Source organism: Mytilus californianus, unplaced genomic scaffold (assembly GCF_021869535.1).
Source record: "Mytilus californianus isolate M0D057914Y unplaced genomic scaffold, xbMytCali1.0.p SCAF_8, whole genome shotgun sequence".
In the NCBI taxonomy this organism is placed as follows: domain Eukaryota; kingdom Metazoa; phylum Mollusca; class Bivalvia; order Mytilida; family Mytilidae; genus Mytilus; species Mytilus californianus.
Window position 1 is genome coordinate 96,062,167 of NW_026262734.1, and position 26,613 is coordinate 96,088,779.

At 31.9% G+C, this 26,613-nt stretch overlaps 2 protein-coding genes across 3 annotated transcripts in view; both read left to right on the forward strand.

The window, feature by feature from the left end:
- The window catches only part of LOC127712726 (uncharacterized), a 202,813-nt gene that overhangs the window by 1,488 nt on the left and 174,712 nt on the right, over nt 1–26,613 (forward strand). Inside the window, exon 1 of one of the 2 annotated variants that reach the window (XM_052219332.1) lies at nt 2,018–2,295. The exons of the other annotated variant lie outside the window; for it this stretch is intronic. The gene's annotated coding sequence lies outside the window, so the exon portion shown is untranslated. Of the gene's footprint in view, nt 1–2,017; nt 2,296–26,613 lie in introns of those variants that run through there. 2 annotated transcript variants of the gene reach the window in all.
- Nucleotides 9,526–23,259, forward strand: LOC127712725 (E3 ubiquitin-protein ligase TRIM71-like). The gene is made up of 2 exons (XM_052219330.1): nt 9,526–9,567; nt 19,968–23,259. The coding sequence occupies exon 2, from the start codon at nt 19,972–19,974 to the stop codon at nt 21,655–21,657; it is 1,686 nt and encodes a 561-aa protein (XP_052075290.1). The 5' UTR covers nt 9,526–9,567; nt 19,968–19,971; the 3' UTR covers nt 21,658–23,259.

Here is a 26,613-nt window from a genome sequence, read left to right on the forward strand (position 1 = left end):
CAGGCTACAGAAAATATCCAGTTGTCATAAAGATGGATTTGTAATATAAAATACAAAGACAAATGTGGATATGAAAACTAAAACAACTTCGTAGCAACGGTTTTTCTTAGGGTACATTTTACCTTATCTTATTTCCTCAGGACAATGAAAGTTTGAAGGCTTATAAAAATCAATCTATTTATTGTTTGACTTGGTTTTTTCTTGATAAAACTATTTTGCCTACTGGAGTGCCGGCAGGGGCGGAACCAGAACCATGATATCTGGCTGTGGGGGCGGAGTCCATGAAACCAAAATTAAATATTCGTTTTGACATTTTTGCCCATTATTCTCTTATCTGTAAACCTCATCCATATCGTCATAAATGGTCACCCATTCATAGCCTCCTACATGGTAATTGAAACTTGAAAAATATACATATTATAATATTACTAAAATTGAGAATGGAAATGGGGAATATGTCAAAGAGACAACAACCCGACCAAAGAACTGACAACAGCCGAAGCCATCCAATGGGTCTTCAACCCAGTGAGAAAATCCTGCACCCAGAGGTGGTCCTCAGCTGGCCCCTTAATAAAATGGTGTACTAGTTCAGTGAAAATGGACGTCACACTAAACTCCAAAACATATAAATGGACTAAAATTAAAAAAAACATACAAGACTAACAAAGGCCAGAGGCTCCTGACTTGGGACAGGCGCAAAAATGTTGTATGCTTGGACTAATAGATAAATGTATTAGTCCAAGATAAACTTAAAAAGTATGTCTTATAAAAATACAATAGGATTTTATTATTGAATGTATTCTCTCTTTCTCTCTCTCTCTTAGATAATGTCAATCCAATCCGTTTTGTTTTTGTAATGGGGAGGTTGCAAGTTTTTTTTTAAAACAAATTGTTGGTTTCCATTGAAATAGGGGGGAAAGGAATACGACATTCAGGTTAAAAAAATCTTGTACGATATCGGAAAAAAAATTTGATGTTGGATAAAATCACAAAAAAGGACAGTTTCGAAAAATAATAAATTCACTAGAAATGGTCATGTGATTATATTGTTATGAAGACATATTCAATACATCGATATTAACATTCTTGTCACTACACATGTATTTATACACATTCTTTCAAAACACAGATTACAATTAGTAATTTCTTTCCCGATTAGACGATTTCACCTGTTAAACGATCTTTATGGATGATATTGTATTGAAACCAATAAAAATATTCGACGTATTCAAATTAATATGTACATGTAGTTTACATAAAATCTTTTGATAAGAAACATTGCACACAGATGTCAAATATATTACACACTCACCGATAATTTGTCATAAACCACGCATGTTGAAGCTGGGGTTAATAACGACCAGTTTAAGATATTAAATCAAGCTGGTTATTTAGTTCAGCTCTAGATGAGCAAATTCAGTAGAAATAAAATTATGTTTGAATAAGTTTAGGGGAAAAGTGCCGCCCTCCCCCCCCCCCCCCTCCCTTTTTTGACCCCGTTTAACCCGCCACTGAATGTCAATTAAGATTTGGGAAAACCTCCAAGACAAAAACGTTAATCAGAATAATAAGGTAAACTGCACCGTTCGTCTATCTAAGCAATGGTGTAAATGAAAACATTGCTGTAAATAGTTGTAATTTGTTCGTTTTAGTATCGAGATTATTTGATTTCTAGAAATAAAATGTCACAACTATACAAGCAATTTGAACAGAAATAGGCAAAGTTTCGGATAAACACTCAAGAAGTAAGACTGTTAACAAAAATGAATGAACAAAAACAAAAATGATGAAACTTTATTAGTACAGTTTCTATTTACTTCATTTTACATTACAGAAGCATGGCCAGTAAATTTAGTGTATTTGGTGTCTGTAATCATCGTAACGTTACCAAACCATCAGTAGTCTGGTGTTCCGAATGTGATGAAGGACTTTGTGAAGATTGTCAGGAACATCACAGCTTTTCTAAGATTTCACGAAATCATGAAACGATCAAAATTACTGAATAATTTTATGATTCTACCAGCAAATATTTTGCAAATAGCGCAGTTTTGCAACAACCATAACGAGAAATACGAACTTTTCTGTAGAAAACACGATTGTCCATGCTGCAGGAAATGTGTAGAGGATCACAATGGCTGTAAAGATTTAACTGATATCAGGAACATGATCCACAATGTCAAATCTTCAACTGCGTTCCAGGAAATGGAACACGCCTTGTCAGAAACCGCCGAGAATATCAAAAGAGTCCGTATAAATCGCTAGGAAAATTTGGCATCACTTGCAGAGAAGAGAAAGGTTGTTGAATTGGAAATTCAACAATTTCGAAACAAAATTTATGATCATCTTGATAAACTTCAGGACAAGATATTGAAGGAAGTTAAAGCGGTGGAAGAAAAAAAAGAAGCACAATTCGACAACTACTGACGTCATTAATGCAGAAAGAAAAAGAGATTTTCGAGTACAAAGTAAATATCGAAAACACAAAGCGATATGTCTCAGATCTTCAATCATTCATTGCGATGAAACAAATAGAAAAAGATATTATTAAAGAAGAGATTTATATCCAATCGATCAGCAAAAGCGAATAAATGCATCACATTGATATTTCGTTTAAGAAAGATACAACGTTGCAGAAATTTACCAGTACCATTAAGAAGCTTGGAGAAGTTGTTATGAGTTCTAGTGCATGTAATGTATCCATCCAGAAAAGGAGAAATAAACAAGCTCAGATAATTGTACCTCCTTCAACAAAAAAGTTCGATGATATTAGTCTCAAATTAGAACAAACAATACAAACAAACCTGACATTCGTCCGAGGATGTATCTTCACTATGGACATTTACCGACAGCAGGGCTCTGACCAATCCCTTCGGTATATCTGTCGACAATGATGGGAATGTATATGTAGCTGGAGCACAATCTCACAATGTGGTCGTTATCTCCATAGATGGTCAACACCATAGACAACGAAAGATGGACTGAACTGTCTAACAGCTGTGGAGTATGACCGATCGAACAATAAACTTTTAGTGGCTAATGATCGTAATAACGTCTTCGTGTATGATGTTGTATAACAAGTTCTTTGTCAACAGTTAGTTGTTCTATGTACATTTAATTCTCACTACCTAATAAAAATAATATTGACAATCTGAATGTAACAGGTATGAGATTATCCGTCATTGAGACAGCATGCCAATAAAATAGGTTCAGTACATTCGGAGGTTCACGCAGTGTCACCACTCTTCTTCTCTTGAAATTCGTTTTGTGATAGCTAACTACCCGAACCATCATCAAATTTAAGATTATAAAACAATACGAATAAAAACAGCAAACAGACTTGACAATTAGATTTCTGACATAGACAGTCTGTTGGTACATATGTGACTTACTTAACTCGACAATTTATTTTTCAAGAATGCGCCAATTCTGAGTTTTTGCTGACAACTCTCTTCCCAGGAACACATAAAATAGTTACGAAGACACAATGCTATTTATTTTGCTGAATGAAATCGGGGATCCATTGCCATATATTTTTGTATTCATAATAATTTAACTTAATGTGTGTAATTTGATGTTGAAAAAAACTAATGCCGCATTTCTTGACATCAAACCTAATTAAATATAAGGTCTGAAAAAATCAATTTATTAATACTTTTAACCTGTCTGAATAATATAATAAAAGACATTTGATTAAAAGTTACTTTTTGAGAGAAAAAAAGTAAGATATAATTTGTTTATTGCTATTATAATGTTTCTCTATTGAAATTGAATGTCTTACCAACTTATTAATTTTGATCTCAGAATGAAGCATTTAAACATGTTAAACTGGAATATCTTTTCCATTTTAAAATGTTATAAAGATATGTATATATCTTATATTGTTTGTATAATTCGAGTTTTTTCACTTTGCTTGATTTGCTATACTATCATTGATTTAATTATTTTTGTGCGACAAACCGTTTTATATTGGTGTGTGTGCAGTGTTTGTTCCATAAAATGTTAAATCATAGACAATAAAATGGAAATTATCTTCGCTATTTCGCAAATTTTTCGTTATTTTGAATTTTATGAGAAAACTTGTAGATTCAGATTGTTATATAAATATTAGGATCTTACTCATCAGGAAACAAATAACAAGTGGATGGTTAAGCTCGCCATAAAACCAGAATATTCCACCATTTTCTTTGGGAAATGAATTTTCCAAGTCAGGAATATGACAGATGTTTTTCACTTGCTCCGTTGATTGACAACGTTTGATTTTGTCAGTTTTTATGGACTGTCAATTTTTAAAATTTACCTTGGATTTCAGTATTTTTGTTATACTTTTTTTTTTTAATTTATATATATATACTTTGTTTACACAACTAAAAAAAATCAAAACATTTCCAAATAACGATTTGAGGACAGAAGATATATAATTGTTTATATAGGGTGTGAACAAGTTGGTAATCATATAGGAATAGGACTAGAACAACTCGTCATTTCATATATAAGAAAGCTGTAGCATGCTTGTGCTACATGAATATATGTCATTGTGGATATACGATAACCATAATTACTAACGCATGAGCATCAGAATGACATATTATTGATATCGTGATATATCGTCTTCAGAGTTTCAGCTTACAATTCAGAACATACTTCAGAGGAAATATTGATAATAAAACATGCCTTGACATTTTCGAAATCAACAAATACTAATTTCATATAGAAAGAAGACTGAGATCTGATAATAATAAAGGTTAAACTTTTGTGTGAACTAAAGGTTATTCCTTCTATGAATCCGACGCAATGATGACCATGCCATGAAATAATCTTACAAGAGAGTCCTTGGAGATTGAATCATTAAAACCACAAAGGGTTTCCTGACAAATTTACCTTTGAAATGTTAAAGAGAATGATAATTTTGACAAAAGCATCCAAACATGATTTTGTTTCCATCAAATCAACGGATTTTTCAAACATTTTGATTTGATATCTGAAAAGAGACGATGTTTGGAAATGAGCCAATCAAAATCAAAGACTAACCCAATAACCTGAGGTGAACTTAATGAGGATCCTTGAGAGAAAGATTTGATTCGATAGTGTTAGACAAGATTATGAAAATTAGATTTCCCTACCTCTCTTTAAATGAGAACTATGCGCCAAAAATGTATCCATACAAAATAAGGAGATGAGGTAAAATGGACAAAGATTAAACTAATCATAAAGACGAAACGACAATGATGCGAAAAATAACAGGTTTTTGTTCATCAAACATACAAACGTACACCCATACTGTACAGAAAACTATAAAAGGCATTGCTTTGACAAGAGTTTGAATTACACTATTGGCACAGAACAATGTCTCCCTTGAATACATTTTGCTAGTATTATGCAAATGATGAAATTACAAGGATACACATTTCACATGTAAACTTATTAAATATCAATGAACTATAACTGAAGGGATCAGACCATATAATCTCCGTGGAAATGAGATATGCCAATCCTTATACAACCACATACCAAATATAATTGACATGCCACTAGTGGTTTCCCTTTAATAAACTTAATCGGAAATTTAAACGAATTGTTCACACTGCAGATTCCAACAAAGACAACGCGAACGCCATTAGAAACTGTATATTTTAGTCACGCATCATCAACTTTATCATGGCGAATTAAAACCAACCACCTGATTCATACAACTACAATGAACTAAAACATATACGAAAGTCAAAAACCAACAACAACCATTTCATGTCAGAAATCGAATAAAAAGTAAAATCACAAAAATACTGAACTCCGAGGAAAATTCAAAACGGAAAGTCCCTAATCAAATGGCAAAATCAAATGATAAAACACATTAAACGAATGGACAACAACTGTCATATTCCTGACTTGGTACAGCCATTTTCAAATGTAGAAAATGGTGGATTGAACCTGGTTTTATAGCGCTAAACCTCTCACTTGTATGACAGTCGCATCAAATTCCATTATATTTACAACGATGCATGAACAAAACAGACATAATAAAAACATTGTTGTAATTGATAGTAAGTCTGACAAACAGACCTCCAACAAAATTTTGGTAGCTGATTGTACATAGAAACGTCATGCCGTACAAGTAACCACTTTCGCGATAAAGTAAAAATCAAGTAAAAAATAAATTCAAGGATAAACAAAATGAAACAAAAAATACGGTAAAAACCTCTTGTGTCCGAATCGTACCTTTAGAACCACCTTGAACAAGAAATGCCCAAAGCAGAAAGGTAAAAACTCGATAGCTGCCTGCATTAATACCGAGTCCCGTCAAGCTTCATACCACCAGAAGGATCACACTAGTAATGGCAAAAAGACAAATAAAGGGAAAACTGTAAATTGAAAAATTTAAAAGTAAATAATGAATCATTCGACTTCAGCAACTTTAATAGTTATCTCATCTTGTATTATTTCTAAAGTATACACTGAATATTTATCAATATGTATTAGATCTTGATACTTTCCGATGAACTTGTATCTTTAACAAAACATCTTGCTCATTCATTTGTTGCTTGACATCTGCAGCTGCAAATTCTTGAATATTGTATGAGTTAAGAAGTATATACTCCATACGTTGGTGAATTAGGTATATTGCTGCTGAGGGGATCGTTTGTCCGAGATTCTAGTACAGAGATGACCACTGTAATCATATTTTAGGTATATCAATTGCTTTCTATAGTAATGCCAACAACCTGATTGACAATTCTACTTTGAAATTCATGAAACATATTGTCAATTAGAAACTCTAGCATACTGATCATTTGTTCTTCGGTGTAGTATATTTTATTTTGACAAATTTTTAACAAAATATGCCGAACTATATTTCAAAGCAATAAATGTGTAGCATATGGTACTACTTTTATATATAGCATCGTAGATTTTTGTCTTTTAGACGTTGTTTATTTCTATTTTTCATGTGGTATAGTGGTGTAAAGGGTGACATAATCGACTTTCTTGATAAAATTTATTTCACAGAATGACCGAGATTTATAATTTTCCAGTAGTCCACATATGGAAAACAGTATCCCAGTTTTTCTGTAATCCTCTTTAACTGCGGATAAATTTCTGTCAATTTAAGAGATAAGTCCTAAGTAAATCATGCTGTATGGGCTTTGCTCATTGTTGAAGGCCGTACGGTGAACTAAAGTTGTTAATTTCTGTGTCATTTGGTCTCTTGTGAAGATTGTCTCATTGGCAATCATACCACATCTTTTTTATATGATGAGCCGGCAATGAACCTTTGTTTATACATATTGTGTTAAGTTTAGGTATTCAATGCAAACAAGGTAAGTCCTCAGATTTCTTGTTAATTCAAATATTGTGACGGACTTACGGCTTGCCAATATGTCATCCTTTCCAAAAGTTACGTTTTTGTACATAGGAGTACCCTTGTATTTATTTATTCCTAATTTTTTTTAGTAACAGGATTTACAGACAAATACAATATCGTTGACGCTTTGTTTGCAGGAACACCAATATATTTATTGTGAAGATATGTCATTGATTTCACAACTGTTTTGTCTCTGAACATGCTGAAAACAGACATTGGTTGAACATTCACACAGTGTTTCAACTTGTGGATACTATTTTTTATCAAAAGCTATATTACAGTAGCGAAACCGGATGCGTCAACAGGGTAAATGTCTCATGATATGCCATGAGAACCCACACTCAGTCAAATTGTCACAAGCTGTAAAATTACAGCAGATGAAAGATTATACTGGTATCTAAATATCTAAGACCGTGAAAACATGCCACTTGTAAGTTTTTGGCGAAATCTTTACTTTGCCTTGTCGCCTTAGTGCAATACTTTTTTACCAATATTCTTGTTCCTTTTTTTCTTATACATTCAGTAAAGTGATTTATGAAAAAGAGTTTGATGATCCAATCACCAGTCAGTCACCAATAGAATCCTGACAAAATTGCCTTTCCCACTTGAAGTTTCTGAATCATTCAAATCATCTGGAAATTTGTTATATTGCCTACTACTTCTTAGTTTATACTTCATGAATAAAAGGCGATTTTGACATGCTTTAATGAGATATCTTGAAGACTAGACAAAGCACGAAAGATTTGTATATGGTTATTCTAGCTTTCTGCATTACTTGGAAAGATGTAGCATAAAAATAGTTTGTTATCATGGACCTTCTTAATTGAAATAAACCATCGAGTGCTTATTAGGTTAAATATATACAACTACTACAGCAATACACATACAGATGCATGCTTGCCTAGATATAATATATGTGGATGTTACCTAATCCGTTTAAATACTCGCGTAATGATCATTACATGTACAATGTCGATGTGTTTTTTCAAAGTTGTCATTAATGAAAATGCATGATGCGGATGTTCTAAATTAAAAAAATCTACGTTATCCAAAATTAGATTAAATACACTTGAGATGGATAACGAATGATGGATATTATCAGTACAATGATCAGATATGTACATATAAGTGTCCGTTTATTTACTCCGGAATAAAGATATAATAGTAAAAGTTGGCAACTATAAAAATGTGTATCATTATTTGTTGTTACATGTAAAATCGGGCAATAACTTCGAAAATACCGCTATGACATAAGATATGTTATGTAAATTTGATCATATACGTAATATCTTCCACAGATAAAAAAAAAGTCAAAGTTGATCAAAATAAATTTCTGAATGAAATGTTGAATTTAGGTACCTGAATAAAAATTGTGATTCTTCTTACAAAAATTTCCTTTTCATGGATTATGCAGCTATTTTATTACAGTTGGTTTTGTAAATTGGTGAAAATTACACAAATCGCAGCAATTTAACTTTCACTCTAGAGGAACTGAATCATTTAAATTTTCCAGGAGTTTGTCATAGTGCTAATTTCGTTTTCCTTATTATATATGAATAGAAAGGCGATATTGGGAATGTGTTAATCCGAAAGTTTCAACAACAAAACACAACACATTCTGTTAACATTTGTCTATCATAGGTTTACCGTAGAACAAAGTTCTTACCGTGTGATTGAGTACTTCTTTAGATTATAACTATTACAATTATATCGTGTATATTATGTATATAGTTAGATATATTACAACTATATAGTTATGTAATAATGTGTGTTTGCTTAGATGTATATACATGTTGCTAACCTCAATATCATGTTTATCAAGCTGTACTATTCGTATAGTGTGTGAAAACATGTACATTCGATGTGATTTCTCTAAGAGGTAATTAATAAAAATGCAAGTACTTGAAATTACAAGATGATTGCCTTAGAGAACTCAAATTGAAATACATCCCCATAAAATTAGATATCATAATACATGTACTTAGTAGACCAAAATCAGTAAAACTGACCAAATGCAGTATAGCTTGTACAACTAAAATATTTTGATTACAATAAAAATAAATATTTCTGAATGTTGTTAATTGTTGATTCGAAAAGTAAGTTTGAAAATTACCTCCACCTCACATAAGATATATAGTATAAATATGATCACATGACTAATAACCTTCCTGGTTTATTTATGGTGTTGTTGAACACGCATCAGAATATTAGAGGTATGTAATGCTTTTAATCGGCAATCTCACGTTAGAATCTCTGGCACGACAATTTTTTTATATTTCTCTATTCCTTAAACATACTAGTTTTCATCGAAAACGTCATATTTTCCGGTATTACGTTTAAGAAGTTAATTTTGAAACCATATATTTTTGCAAAACATTTATGGAAGTCTTTAGTAAACAAATATTGTCCAATTTATGCAGATGTAGGTTAGTTTATCCTATTAAAACATGTACTATAAAACTTTATTATATACTTAGTAGTAAATACAATGTCAATCGTTCTGTATCAGCCATCCATGACGATATCGATATCACATTCAGTTGCAAAGTCTTTATCACACCCTTAGTTTGTATAACGTCACGTAATCGACATCACTGTGAATCACCATTGCAAAGGCTTTATCAAATCCATAAAATTGAGAATGAAAACGGGGAACGTGTCAAAGGAACAACAACCCGACTAAAGAGCAGAAAACAGCCGAATGCCACCAACCGGTCTTCAACACAGTGAGAAAATCCCGCATCCGGAGGAGGGTTCCAGCTGGCCCCCAAACAAAAATATGCACTAGTTCAGTGAAAATGGACGTCATACTTAACTCCAAAATATATAAATGAACTAAAATTAAAAAAGATACAAGACTAACAAAGGCCAGAGGCTCCTGACTTGGAACAGGCGAGAAAATGCGGCGGGGTTAAACATGTTTTGTGAGATCTCAACCCTCCCCCTATACCTTTAGCCAATGTAGAAAAAACAAACACACAGCAATACGTACAGTAAAAATCAGTTTAAAAGAAGTCCAAGTCCGATGTCAGAATAGGTAACAAAAGAAGCTAAGCAAAATGACAATGCTACATAAATTAACAAAGGACTACTAGCATTTACTGACATGCCAGCTCAGATCTCAATTAAACTGATTGAAAGATTATGTCTTCATCATATGAAAAGCAAGCACAATCCCTTGCGTTAGGGGTTCAGTATCATACCATTATAAAATATATGAGAAGAACATAACGTCATGTCACATGAAAAAAAACATCTACTTGAGGTATATAACTAAGAAATAACAGTACTGTAGTTGAAGAGTACTATACTTGACCGTCTCAAATTTCCGTTTTACTGTCTCCGCTATGCGTCGCCAGTAAAACTGAATTTGCGGACATCAAATCGCCAATTGACGGTGGCAACTCTTCAACTACAGTACTGTTGTTCCGATTCTAATGCATTACAAAAAGATATAATACGTTAGAGCTTGAAAAAATGTATAAATTTGAAATAAAATAAAATTCCGCGAAACTTCATATTAGATGATTTTGGCGCTTAAACGTCATGGCTAAACATGGATAAACTAAAGGTTATTACGTTACCTCTACGATTTAAATTTGGATAAACTCACATCAAAACGCCGATTTTGAGGTAGGTGTTGTTTATTTTATTAAAATCAATCGGGTCCAGGACCAATCTAGTATATCTTATTATAATCCTTCGTAATTAATTCCATTTTTTATATGCATACATTTAGATTAATTTAGAGCTGGTATACTCAGTGTATGATAAATATTTCTTGTTGTGAAATACATTTTGCAGCATTTATTTCCATATTTTTGAAGAAATTCACACTTGTATCCTTGTAGTATAATTATTGTCTGCGTGTTTCTAGAATACAAGTCCAGATCTGGTCTGTGTTTCTAATACTAAAAGAGGTGTTTCGGTTATGGTCATGTAGACCTAGGCCTATCCTCATCAGGTATCCCTAGCCTATATGTTTCCTTTCTTGTAATATTTAGAAGTGTTCGAATTTGATTTCACTTATGGGGATACGACCTCTGTGTATACGTTCGTTTCTTATTTTTCTTCTTTCTGTTTTTGGGTATTTTTTTCTTTTGTTTTAATCTCTTCTATTAGTTTATTGTGCCTGATATTTTTTATCTTTTCGTTGATTTTATCTGTTTATATCATTTTTCATCTTTAAATTCGTTAAATACTCTTTTAGATTTGTATGTCTTTTGTATGCAAAACGTTTGCTCATTGCTAATAAATTTAATACTCTATTTGAGAGATTAAATATCTTATTTTGTTATTCTATTTGAGAACAACTTAATTTGAGAGATTATTTTATTTTTGGTATTCTATTTGAGAATAATTTAGATTAACAGTCTCTATTTGAGAGATTGCTATATGTTGTTATTCTATTTGAGAATAACTTGACAATGTATTATCAGTCTCTATTTGACAGATGATTATTATTGTTGAAAAAAAAACAAAAAAAACCCAGTTTTTTCCTCCTATGTTATAGCGTTAAAATAGATCCTGCAATGTGTGATAGATAAATATGTGTATTTTATCAGTCAAATATTTCTATCTAATTGCTTCCACCTGATTACAATATCTCGTATGCTCATTGGTTAATTCTATATACGTCATAGATACATGCACGTGTATTTTTTACCTCACCTAACCTAAATCCTGAATTGTTTACTATATCTTAAAATAGTTCAGGAGTGCCGTAACAGATACACATACTAATGTATTATATTCTTCTGGATCGATATTACTATTGAAAATAAATGGAAAATCCTTTACATACATTGTACATACATTTTTTCTGTTTTGGGGTATTTTTATGCCCCCGCCGTAGCGGAGGGGGCATTAAGTTTTACCCTTGTCCGTCTGTACGTACGTACGTACGTCCGTACGTCCCAAAATTGGTTTTTGTTCTCTAACATGAGTTTGCCTCAACCAAATGTTATGACACTTATACACGATGCTAACTACCTTAAAACACAGATTAAGTTTGAATTTTGGTGGCGTCACTTCAACCGTTCTAGTCTAGAGTTATGCCCCTTTATAAATTGAAAAATTGCAAAAAATTTTGTTTCCGTTCTCTTTCTTAAGTTTGCTTCAACCAAGTGTTATGAAACTTATACACAATGCTTATTACCACAAAACACAGATCAAGTGTGAATTTTAGTGTCGTCACTTTAACCGTTCTTGAGTTATGCCACTTTATAAATGGAAAAATTGTAAAATTTTTAGTTTCCGTTCTCTTACTTAAGTTGCCTCAACCAAATGTTATGAAACTTATACACAATGCTTATTACCACAAAACACAGATCAAGTTTGAATTTTGGTGTCGTCATTTTAACCGTTCTAGAGTTATGCCCCTTTATAAATTGAAAAATTGCAAAATTTTTAGTTTCCGTTCTCTAACTTGAATTTGCCTCAACCAAATGTTATGAAACTTATACACAATGCTTATTATCACAAAATACAGATCAAGTTCGAATTTTGGTAGCTTCACTCGAACCGTTCTAGAGTTATGCCCCTTCATAAATGGAAAAATTTTAAAATTTTTAGTTTCCGTTCTCTAACTTAAGTTTGCCTCAACCAAAGTTTATGAAACATATACACAATGCTTATTACCACAAAATAAAGATCAAGTTTGAATATTGGTGGGGGTCACTTTTACTGTTCTAGAGTTATGCCACTTTATAAATGGAAAAATTGCAAAATTTTTATTTTCTACTAAATATCAATTTATTTTTAAAATTGGATTTATCTTCCTTTGTCCATGATTATAATTGAATCAACTACAATTAATGCTTTATACAATGCAATGTTTAATTTTGACTTCCACTGATAAAACACAGATCAAGTTGAATTTGGGTAGTGTCACTTTAACCATTATTGAGTTATGACCCTTTATAAATCGAAAGATTGCAAAATTTGTAGTTTCCATTCTGTTACTAAAGTTTGTTCCAACCAAACATTATGAAACCTATACACAATATTCATTACCACAAAACTAAGATCAAGTACAAATTTTTTGTTTCGGTTTTCGAACTTTAGTTTGCCTCAACCAAATGTTATGAAACTTATACACAATGCTTATTACTACATAATACAGATTAAGTACAAAATTTGGTGAGAACACTTTTACCATTCTTGAGTTATGTCCCTTTATAAACATAAAAATTGCTGAATTTTTAGTTTCCGTTCTCTAACTTTAGTTTGTCTCAACCAAATGTTATAAAACTTATACACAACCGTTCTAAAGTTATGCGTGTTTACAAATAGAAAAATTGCTGAATTTTTAGTTTCTACTTAAGTTAGCCTCAACCAAATGTTATGAGACTTACACACAATGCTTATTACCACAAAACTCAGATCAAGTTCAAATTTGGGTAGCGTCACTTTTATATCTTCTTTTTTTTTTTGGGGGGGGGGGGGGGGGGGGGAGAGTCTTTGAACAGTGCTAACAAGTGGGAAATCTAGTGACAAAATATTACCTCCCCTGAAAATATTGAAAACTAAATCTTCTCAATGTTTGTCCCATTATAGCAAAGACGCTATCAATTATGGATTCACGAGAAAATGTTCTGGTAAATAGTAAAAATAGAAATAAGTTGAAATAAAAACAAAACTTACATTCAACGTTATCATTTCCCTCCTTAAGTAGCAAACAACGAGTACAGCAGGCTATAGGAGCTTGATGTAAACTTGGTTTAAAATGTTGCTATGCGAATATATTCCTGGAGTACCAACTTCAATATATTTTTCTACTGGCTATAAACCTTTCTGTAACATGCTAATTATCCGAATATATATACAGCTAGAGCAGAGAAAGTTTGGGAAAAAATTCCAAAGGAATCGATTGATATACAGCAAAGATTGGCACTTTTGAAATTAAGTTACTAAGAAAATTCAAACGGACCTTATCGCGATGTAAACATTTAATGTGAATAGACGGAAAAGACCGCAAATACATGTACAAAAATCGAGACGACCTTTTCTTAAAATTGTACAAAAAATAGTAGAAAGATGCCTACTTTATAAAAACATTTATCTTTGATTTCTTAACCAGCGCAGACAGACTTTTAAATTTTTAAATTCACAAAAAGAATATTTCTCTACTGAATGTACATGTGACAAGAGCAGACCGGTGTGCTCGATAACTAAGGTGTGAAAAAATAAGTATACTTTGGGAACTTGTAACATGCTAAGGACTTTTTGGAACACTCCGAAAATTGGTGACCCGAAAGATCTTTAGATTTTGTATGTTCATGATTTTTTCCAATTTTTATGCCCCCGCCGTAGCGGTTGGGGCATTAAGTTTTACCCTTGTCCGTCCGTACGTACGTACGTCCCAAAATTGGTTTCCGTTCTCTAACTTGAGTTTGCTTCGACCAAATGATATGAAACTTATAGACAATGCTTATTACCACAAAACACAGAATAAGTTTGAATTTTGGTGGCGTCACTTAAACCGTTCTAGAGTTATGCCCCTTTATAAATGGAAAAATTGTAAAATTGCTAGTTTCCTTTCTCTAACTTAAGTTTGCCTCAACCAAATATTATGAAACTTATACACACTGCTTATAACCACAAAATAAAGATCAAGTTTGAATTTTGGTGGCATCACTTTAACAGTTCTAGAGTTATGCCCTTTATAAATGGAAAAATTGCAAAATTTTTATTTTCTTCTAAATATCAAGTAATTTTTAAAATTTGAGTTATCTTCCTTTGTCCATGATTATAGTTCAATCAACTACACTCAATGCTTTATACAATGCAATGTATAATTTTGACTTCCACTGATAAAACACAGATCAAGTTGAATTTGGGTAGTGTCACTTTAACCATTATTGAGTTATGCCCCTTTATAAATCGAAAGATTGCAAAATTTTTAGTTTCCATTCTGTAACTTAAGTTTGCCCAAACCAAACATTATGAAACCTATACAAAATATTCATTACCACAAAACTAAGATTAAGTACAAATTTTTGTTTCCGTTTTCTAACTTTAGTTTGCCTCAACCAAATGTTATGAACCTTATACACAATGCTTATTACTACATAGTACAGATTAAGTACAAAATTTGGTGGCGACACTTTTACCATTCTTGAGTGATGTCCCTTTATAAACATAAAAATTGCTGAATTTTTCGTTTCCGTTCTCTGACTTTAGTTTGTCGCAACCAAATGTTATAAAACTTATACACAACTGTTCTAGAGTTATGCGTGTTTACAAATAGAAAAATTGTTGAATTTTTAGTTTCTGTTCTCTACTTAAGTTAGCCTCAACCAAATGTTATGAGACTTACACACAATGCTTATTACTACAAAACTCAGATCAAGTTCAAATTTGGGTAGCGTCACTTTTACCGTTCTTCAGTTATGTCCCTTTATAACTATATGATATGCAAGCAGGGGCATCATCTGTGTCCACATGTGGTCACTATCCACATTTATTTCTTTTGTTTTAAACTCTTCTATTAGTTTATTGTGCTTGATATATTCATCTTTTGTTTGATTTTATCTGTTTATATCATTTTTCATCTTTAAATTCGTTAAATACTGTCTTGTTATTAACTAGACAATCTCCATATATGCTTATTATAACCCTTTCTCTAATTACTTAACAAAACCATGGTAAGGGACAAAAAACTGAAATATAGATTTGAAAAAGCTATATAGAACAACTCTTGACCAGAGGAAGGGACATTGAAACTACATTAAACAAATGAGAAAAGTAAAAGGGAAGATCAATAAATAAATTTACAATGAAGTAACAAATAATTATGTCCGAAACAAATGTGCCAGATGAAAAGAAAATAGGAAGTACTAAACAGGATATGACAATTAAAGTCAAATGACAAGAAATACTAATTGCATCAACAGAATGTTATAAATTTCTAAACTTAGACAGATCAAATTTGATTCTCACGGGGATTCGACCACCTGTATATTCGACTGAAAAATAATAGGTTTTTCTATCAAATACTAAACAAATGAAAAATACTAATTGACTATAACTATCAAACTATAATTCTATAACTGACCAGTAAATAATACTATTATTTTAATAGAGATACGAGATACACATATATATACAATGGATGTAAAGGATTTTCTATTTATTTTCATTGGTATTATCGATCCAGAAGAAGAACATAATACATTAGTATGTGTATCTGTTACGGCACTCCTGAACTATATTAAGATGTAGTAAACAATTCATGATTTAGGTTAGTTGAGGTCAAGAATGCACGTGCATGTATCTGTGACGTATATAGAATTAACCAATCAGCAAACGAGATCTTGTAATCACGTGGAAGCAATTAGATAGAAATATTTGACTGATAAAATACACATACTTATCTATCACACCTTGCAGGATCTATTTTAACGCTATAACATAGGAAGAAAATCTGTTTTGTCTTTTTTTAAAAACAATAATAATCATCTGTCAAATAGAAATTGATAATGCAAGTTATTCACAAATAGAATAACAACTTCTAGTAATCTCTCAAATAGAGACTGCTAATCTAGGTTATTCTCAAATAGAATACCAAAAATAAAGTAATCTCTCAAACAGAGACTGCTTAACTAAGTTGTTCTCAAATAAAATAACAAAATAAGATATTTAATCTCTCAAATAGAGTATTAAATTTATTAGCAATGAGCAAACGTTTTGCATACAAAAGACATACAAATCTAAAAGGGTATTTAACGAATTTAAAGATGAAAAATGATATAAACAGATAAAATCAAAGAAAAGATAAAAAAATATCAGGCACAATAAACTAATAGAAGAGATTAAAACAAAAGAAAAAAATACCCAAAAACAGAAAGAAGAAAAAGAAAGAAACGAATGTATAAACAGGTGTCGTATCCCCATAGGTGAAATCAAATTCGAACTATTCTAAATATTACAAGAAAGGAAACATATAGGCTAGGGATACCTGATGAGGATAGGCCTAGGTCTACATGACCATAACCGAAACACCTCTTTTAGTATTAGAAACACTGACCAGATCGGGATTTCTATTCTAAAAATACGCACACAATACTTATACTACAAGCATGCAAATGTGAATTTCTTAAAAAATATGAAAATAAATGCTGGAAAATGTATTCCATAACAAAAAATATTTATCATACACTGAGTATACCAGCTCTAAATTACTCTAAATGTATGCACATAGAAAATTGAATTAATTTCGAAGGATTGTAATACGAGATACTGGATTGGTCCTGGACCCGATTGATTTTAATAATATTGTTTTATTTTCGATAATATTGTAGTAATCGAACATTTGTTGATCCAAGCAATTCAAAATGACGGGTCCCTCTTTAGTTACAGGATGTCAACTGTGGATTTGATGGTAACATTTGGCTAATGAAAAAAAATTTTACATAAAAATTGCATTAGAATAAAGTGTATATGATATGCCTTTTTCAATATCACACCCGTATCAATCCTCAATTAATATAATCTACCGAGCAGAGCGCTTTGGATTATATTGGGGGCATCTAATATTTTCTATTTATATTAAGTAATTTTTCTGGAGGTTATTTTTGCGTTTTGCAAACACAATGTTTGACACTGCCTTCCAGGATTTTATCTTCCAGAAGCACGACAATTTGTCATGTTTCTGTAATCCATCCAAGTCTATCTTTTTGACAGGATTTTGAATTAGGCTTGTTATAAAGCTGTCGTCTGACATATGCATGACATATTTGCAACTGTCAATCATTAGTTTAATCGGGAAAAATAAAAATTCGAAAGTGACTTTTTTTATCTAACTATTCTAGAAACTAGGTGTGAGAAGACTGTCAGCGTGTTCCTTTTTGATTCGATTATTTTCAGAAATATATATATAGTGTCTGTTTAAAACAATGACAATATGTAATCTCATTCTTACTTCATAATGATGTCATACAGACGTGATTCTTTTATGTTTTGAGTTAATTGCATTTACAAAATACAAGAATTAATCACACTTAATTCGGTCAAATGAAAAAACATGCCATCATTCAAATGTTTATATTGAATTTAATTTGTCCAATTGCTGTTAGTTAAGACATTACTGAGATTTTGTTTATTAGTGGTGAAAATTGCAATAGAATATGTTTTACAAAATCAATCTTGATAAAGTTTTAATTGCGGTTTTTGTATGGAACATTTCCTAAAATCGTCATAAACAACATGAAATTATTGTCTGTTGTTCAACAATCACAATATGAATGTTGGCTGAGATTTATGAATATAAGTATCAGTGGAAAAACTATTACCAAATTTATTGTGATTTTTTTTATCCATTAGATATTCACGGCAATGGGTACAATTCATTACCACAACAGCTATTCAATTGCCAATTACATGAACAACAGGAACATTCAGTACAAATCAAATGCCAGACGATTGACCAATGGGAACCCCCTTGATATTAACTTATGTTCGAACTCCGTAATGTACTCCTGACCTGTTACTTTCATGGTCAATATATTCAATCAATTACTTTATAATATGGATGAAATTTAGTATAAGTTTTTCAAACTTTATGATATCTATCTACATATAGCCAAGCAGTAAGTTTATTTCAGTAATGAAATATTGCGTCTATCGATTTTGTAAATCTTTAATCAATGCAAAAGAACCAACGAACCATCAAATTCAAAATCAAGGAAAAGTAACACTAAGAAACAAAAACCTACTGGTGTATCAAAGATTTCATTTTGAATATCTATGTGAGATAATAATTTTAATGTCTTAGTAGGGAATATTTGTCGCTTATTTATTGAAAACGATCTGATGTGGATAAATATCAATTGTACATTTTGGAAAATCTGGATTGTTTATAAAGTATCTAGCATCTGTGTATTTTGTTGCATTGTTAAAAAGATCTATAAAGTGAGGTTTTGTTGGGTTGCTCGAACGTTTCGTAGCTTTGATATGAATGCGGATTCATAACAGCATAAGTAAAAATTTGCAATAATGGGGCAGAATTTGTGAATAGCCAAATCAATCATAGGGTTTGGCGAATGAGTTCGAACCTTATTTTCTTAATAGCTTATTACTGTATCAACAGATAATCTAAAACAGGTAAGTTATAAATCATATCATTACAAAAGCGCTGATTACTGGGCTGATTACTTCCTACTGCACTAACAAGTGCACCAGTAGTGATATCGATCCACTGTATGTGTGGCATGGAGTGTCAATGAAGCTTTGGGAATAGTTTCAGGACAAAAACGTTATTCAGAATAATTTAACAGCACCGTTCGTCTGTCTTAGCAATGGTGTACATGATAAAATTGCTGAAAATTGTTTTTCATTAATTTGTAATTTGTGCGTTGCAGTATCGAAATGAATTGGTTTCTAAACAAAGGCAACAGTAGTATTCCGCTGTTCAAAAGTCATAAATCGATAAAGGTGATATCAATTGCACCCATTAATACATGGTTTCACTTCTATTTCACAATTGAACAGAAATAGAGAAATATTCGGATAAACACTCAAGAAGTCAGACTGAAAAAAGAATTGAATTAAAAAACAAAACGATAAAAACTTTATTAATACAGTTTTATATTTACTTCATTTTACATTACAGAAGCATGGCCAGTAATGTTAGTATATGTGGTGTCTGTGAACATCGTGATGTTACCAAACCATCAGTAGTCTGGTGTTCAGAATGTGAGGAAGGACTATGCGAAGATTGTAAGGAGCATCACAGTTTTTCCAAGGCAACGAGAAATCATGAAATTTTTCCCATTGATGAATATATGAAGCTACCTGTAAAGATTTTGAAAGTAGCGCAGTTTTGCGACAAACATAAAGAGAAATACGATTTTTTCTGTAGAAAACACGACTGTCCATGCTGTAGGAAATGTGTAGAGGATCACAACGGCTGTAAAGATTTAACTGATATCAGGAATATGATCCACAATGTGAAATCCTCAGCTGCGTTTCAGGAAATCGAACACGCCTTGTCAGAAACCGCCGAGAACATCAAAAGCATCCGTATAAATCGTGAGCAAAACCTTGCAACACTTGCAGAGAAGACAAAGATTGTTGAATTGGAAATTCGGCAATTTCGAAACAAAATTAATGACCATCTTGATAAACTTCAAGATGAGTTATTAAAGGAACTTAAAGCGGAGGAAGAAAACAGAAGTAGCAAAATTCAACAACTATTGACGTCAATAATGCAGAGAGAAAAGGAGATTCTTGAATACAAAGTTAATATTGCAAATACAAAGCGATATGCCTCGGACCTGCAATCATTCATTGCGATGAAACAAATCGAAAAAGATATTTTTAAAGAAGAGAGTTTTATCCAATCAATCAGCAAAAGCGAGCAAATGCATCAAATCGATATATCGTGTACGATGAACACAGCATTGCAGGAATTAGCCACTACTACGAAGACGTTTGGAGAAGTTGTTGCGAGTACCAGTGCATGTAATGTATCCATCCAGAAAAGGAGAAATAAACAAGCTCAGATAATTGTACCTCCTTCAACAAATGATTTCGATGATGTAAGTCTCAAGGTAAAACAAACAATACAAACAAAGCTGTCAAACGTTTGTGGATGTACCTTCCTTCCTGATGGTAAAATGATTTTCTCATGTTGTACTAGCGATCAAATACGGGTTTTAAAGCCGAATGGTTCATATGATTTTGATCTGAACAACATTGGGCCTGTTTTGGACGTGGTATATATTGGAGATAATTCTGTAGCTGTTACATCAGGTGGAACTGCAGGTTCAAAGCAGATCAATATAATAGATGTTCAAAACAGAAAAGTAAAAAAAACATTGAATGTCAATTCCCCCAATAACGGAGTAACATTCAAAGATGGAAAGTTGATTTATTGTGCAAGAGAGCAGGGACTAAAGATGATCAGTCTCAGTGATGAATCTATAACCAGTATCACCACTAGTAAAATGTCAAGTGAGGGAAACGTAGCCATCCATGACGACAAGCTGTACTACACAAACGAAAAAAATCACAATGTCACCTGTTGTGATTTTCATGGTAACACAATGTGGATATTCAACGAAAGTAGTGCCCTGAGCTATCCATGTGGTATATCTGTCGACAATGATGGGAATGTATATGTAGCGGGAGTACGGTCTCACAATGTGGTCGTTATTTCTACAGATGGCCAACGCCATAGAATACTATTATCGAGGAAAGATGGACTGGTCTGTCCAACAGCTGTGGAGTATGACCGATTGAACAATAAACTTTTGGTTGCCAATAATTATGGTAACGCTTTCGTGTATGATGTTGTATGACAATAGATGTGTTAGGAAAGTCAAAACGATTCTGGGGCTGATGTACCAATACCACTACAGGCTATAGTGGGGACAATCTCAAAAAGCCCACATAATCATTCATTATAGTTATCTGTATGGGTTTGTTTGATAATGCTGAGATGATTTTTAAACAATGAAATAATAACAATCTATTCCTCAATACACAGACGAGGATACAGCAAATCAACACGATCATAATTAATATTATTATTATAAAATTGCATTGTTTCATAGTAGAGATCGCTTAAGTTTAAGATCGTTGTTCCCCATTTCTTACTATTTTGTTGAACGACTACAAGGAAAAAAATGAATAAAAAACATTGCAATCAAATCACATCCGAATCAACTTTTTTTCTCTACAGCAATCTTTGTTCAAAATGTTCGTTTATTTGAAATTGATCTGAAATATACTTTTCACGTCGGGGCCTTCCATAGCTTTTAGGCGGGATGGGTTTTGTACCTTGTTGAAGGCCATATGGTGTCTTATATATGCCAACATTTACATCATTTTGTCTCTGGTGGATAGATGTCTACTTTGGCAATCATACCACATCTCCTAATTTATATCACGTTTCAAAAATAGAGAAATGTGTAGCTTTAAATTCTAATAAAAGACCTATAGATTTGTCTACTTGACAATTATACAAAAATAGAGTGGAACAGACGCCTATTTAATTTTATAATCTTTATTTTTTTAATTTTATCTAGAAAGGCCAATTTGATGTAATGCTGAAAAGGGACAATACCTAAAAATCCGTTAAAATGTGTGAATTATTTATTCTAAATCACATTTCCCTGACATTTTCTTTCTACCAGCTTTCGTCAGTTAGTTTTTCGAACAGAAGAGGTTATCAAATTAAGTTTTCAAAGATTACCATATTCTGTGTTTGTTGTGGACTCAAAGAAGTAGAAAGAACGTATAATTCATATTGAACTTTTTAATGAATGATCGACTTGAATGTGAAAATTGTTTAACATGTTGAAATTTGCATGATTTGAGAATGCTTTTTTATTTATATCATTCTGGAGACAGAATTCTTTTTCTTCATGGGAGGCAGTGTTGTGCCACGACTATTGACAATAACTCTTTTAGTAATAGCCTTCATTCATTCATTTCATTCGTATTTCCCGGCGTATATTTTCCGCGAAACCAGGTCATATTCATTTTCATTTTTGCACACTTGCTTGTTATAGAAATGATCTTAATAACATAATATCCTTATTCAAATGTTATTAATGTATCCTATTGAATCCATAGTTAGTAAGGTTGGAATTATCAAAAATTCTGCTTATCAAATAGAAGACTATTTGGTTTACATTCACATTTGTATACACATGTACTTTTTTTAGGTGTTTTGATTGACTTGGTCCTTCCAACGTTTTAAGAAAATGTAGTCAGTTTCAAATTAGAGCTTGAAGTAAACAGCTAATTTTGACAGTTTAGCCGTATTTGCTTTGGAGGTATTTTTCACACACTGCAATTTATTTAACATACATAGCAACTTATTGATATTAATTAATCACTGTAATTAATGATATTAGTTTTTAATAAAGCTGCTTTTATTTATTTAAACAAATCTAGTTTCTAGTTTTACAAAGTTTGGACTTTCAAAACAGTTTAATACTGTGACTTTTAGAATTGACATTTGCATAATATCTGCCAACCATTTATAGTATCGGTTGGCGCTTCAAACATGTTGAATTTACGTTTCGGTGATGGATCAGATTTTTTTTCTTGGTATAACAGCTTCCCAGTGGCGAAGCAAGGTCAGTTTTAAGTGAACGCCTGGATCTCGGAGAGGTGTCTGAAGGCTCCCAGCGGGTCCAGAGCAGAGATCCTTCTGGTATGGGTTCCAGAGGCAAAGCCCCGGAAGATAAAAAGTTATCTAGAAAGCGATACCATTTCAGTCATTAAAAACACACCCAAATCAACATACTTTACAGTCTAATTTGATGATTTGTTTATGTTTAATTTATTTTATTGTGTTGATTTGGAATCTAATGAGAGATAAATATCTAAACCAGTTACTCTAAAATATGTTTAAAAAGAGATGTGAGATACAAGAATCAATCGACAAGATATCAAAAACTTTAGAAACAATATGTGCAAATTTCGTTAAAGTACACATGAAATAATAATCTTCATAGATGGTCAGGTGTAAAATGAAAATTCGCAAAGGTTTCTGACATTATCATACAAGCTTCTGCCAAAGTTTCATAAGATTCGATGAAAGTTTGACAAAGTAAGTGTTGTGTAACAAACTTAAACCCCAGACTTTATACAATTGTGTAACTCCAAAAAACAAAGTCCTTTTATCAGTAAAGTACTGAAAATTTTAAAAAAAATGTTCATCATGGATTTTAGCATACAAAAAGCTGCATTTCGTTAAAATGATGCGCAGTAAAAATCCGTCTATCCAATTCTGTACCCTTTAAAATATATTTTTCTAAGTTTTGTTTTGCCCTCCTAAATTAAACAAATAAAAATGAATATATGAAGATCTACGAAAGTTCCATGCACGTCTTAAGCTTAGGAGTCGACGTTAACGTTTCGCTTAATATTGTATCGAACACACGACAAACGTAAACTATACTACGCCGGGATACATTACAATGCAATTGCATTTTGAGAAAGTCCACACTTAAATCTTGTATTGGTATTGTTATTCAACATCAGCGCAGTATTTAAATCTCTTTCCTAACACGTCCAATAAGCTTTGTTTAATGCCAACTTATTCATATTGCAGTCCTCGTATTATTGCCTATACATACTCTATTAGTTGACAAAGTATATGCAGTTTTTATTTTGTATTTAAAAAATGCACAAATAAAATTTCTCTTGGTCGTATTGTCATTATTAAATTGCAACAGGGGCCAACACGCATTCATGATGTATGATAATTAGTTAAATTTCGTATTACGTTTTGTTCCAAGAGATGGTATAGACTTTGTAATATGACTTAAAAAGATTAGAAAGCCATCAAAGCGTCCAAAAACTTAAATATTGAAGCATACTTTTATTTCCAAAAAGGACATATTAAACATGATAATAATTAAAAAAAAAAATTTTTCTATCAATTCACAGTATCCAAGATCCATTTTATAAATAATGAAAGAAAATTCCAAATACCAATACGCAATTTTATTAAACAGATGTTTAATTTTTAGCGTATTAAAATATGCTGCCTTATAACAATTAGGATATATATCAAACAGGCAAAAGAAATATAAGTCGAAGATTATCAATTTAGAAAAGACTGATTTCAACACCAGTCAACAAAACAAATGAAACACAAAAATATATCCAAAAATAAAACAGTGATGGATCAGGTGCCCTGGAAACTTTTATTCTCCAACCTTCATTATAAATTTCTTGATGTAAATCAAGATATTGGATAGACAAACGGTATATTCACGTTCATTTCAAGTTCGATGGAATTGATGTCAACATAGTCATCAAACTTTGAGCTATTAAGTAAGAAAACGTCATTTTTATGGCAGAACGTAAAGTTATCTAGCTTCTTATATTCTTTCTGAGAAGATACTGTTTAAAATCTGCCTCTTCTGAATAAAAAAATCGGCATAGAAAGAACCACAGTCGGTTCACAAGCTTGTTAAATCTTTTTGTGACATACAGATTGTCTCATTTATAATTTTTTTCAGTAGAAAGTATAGAACATTCATTATCCGAAGTTTTTAATATAAAACAGACAGATCATTTTATTTTTCATTGAGGTAATGTTCAAACAGAATGATAGCCATGCGATGAAACAATTCAACAAGATGTATTGATGTGCTTTTTATCAAAAGGTTTCCTGGTAAATGTAAGTTTGAATGCTCACGAGAGTAATAGCTTTTCTAAAATTCAGGATCAATTCTCGAATGTTTCAAAACATTTTGATTTGGTTTTTTTTGGTAAACAGACGATACTTAAAAATTGGTCAATCAAAAATGTATTATGCGGTATGATTTCATGAGATACAACTTTCCATAAAGACAAACAGACCAAAATGAATATTAACAGAAAACAGTACGGCTTTTAACAATGAGGAAAACCCTTTCAGTATAGAAATCTACTCAACATGTTCAATGCTTTGCTTTAACAAAACATGAAATAAAACTATTGACAAAGAACAATGTCTTACCTGTACAATGTACTTTGATTGTATTATGCAAATATAACAATAATTTAGCATGTAGAACTCAATGAACTATAACTAAAGTAGTACATTTAATCTCAATTTAAACGAGATGTGTTACTGCTAAAACTACGGAATAAAGAATATCATTGTCTAACCATTCGTGGTTCCCAAAAAACCTTACTTAATTACAAAGTGTAAAATAATATTTTCTCTATGGTAAATTAGTTATTCTGAAACAAATTTAAATAATAAACTGTTCACTTTAGTTTGGGCTAACTATTTACTTTGTCTTGTCATTTTAATCGAATGTCATATTTATTAATACTTCTTATTCGAGTTATACCCGTGTTGTCTTATGCATTCAATTAAGGTTAAATAGGTTTAGCTAGTTATAAAACCAGGTTTAATCCACCATTTTCTACATAGGAAAATGCTGTACCAAGTCAGGAATATGACAGTTGTTATCCATTCGTTTGATACGTTTGAGCTTTTGATTTTGCCATTTGATTAGGGACTTGCCGTTTTAAATTTTCCTCGGAGTTCGGTATTTTTGTTATTTTGCTTTTTAGGAACGATAGAAAACTGATGGTTGCAATCCTACTAAAAAAACTAAAAAAAATAGTTTGTGTTTATGGGAATTAAATACGAAATACCAACGATTGGTGAATACATTAAATATATTTAATCATTACAACTACACACATAATGTGTTTGCGTAGATATATGTCTAGGTTAGTCTATGGAAAGGTATATACTATGAATTTAGAGCGAGGGGATTGCCCCGAGCTCTTAA

Excerpts from the sequence above, each read along its gene's own strand:
- LOC127712725 (XM_052219330.1), top strand. The coding sequence starts at position 19,972 with ATGGCCAGTAATGTTAGTATATGTGGTGTCTGTGAACATCGTGATGTT.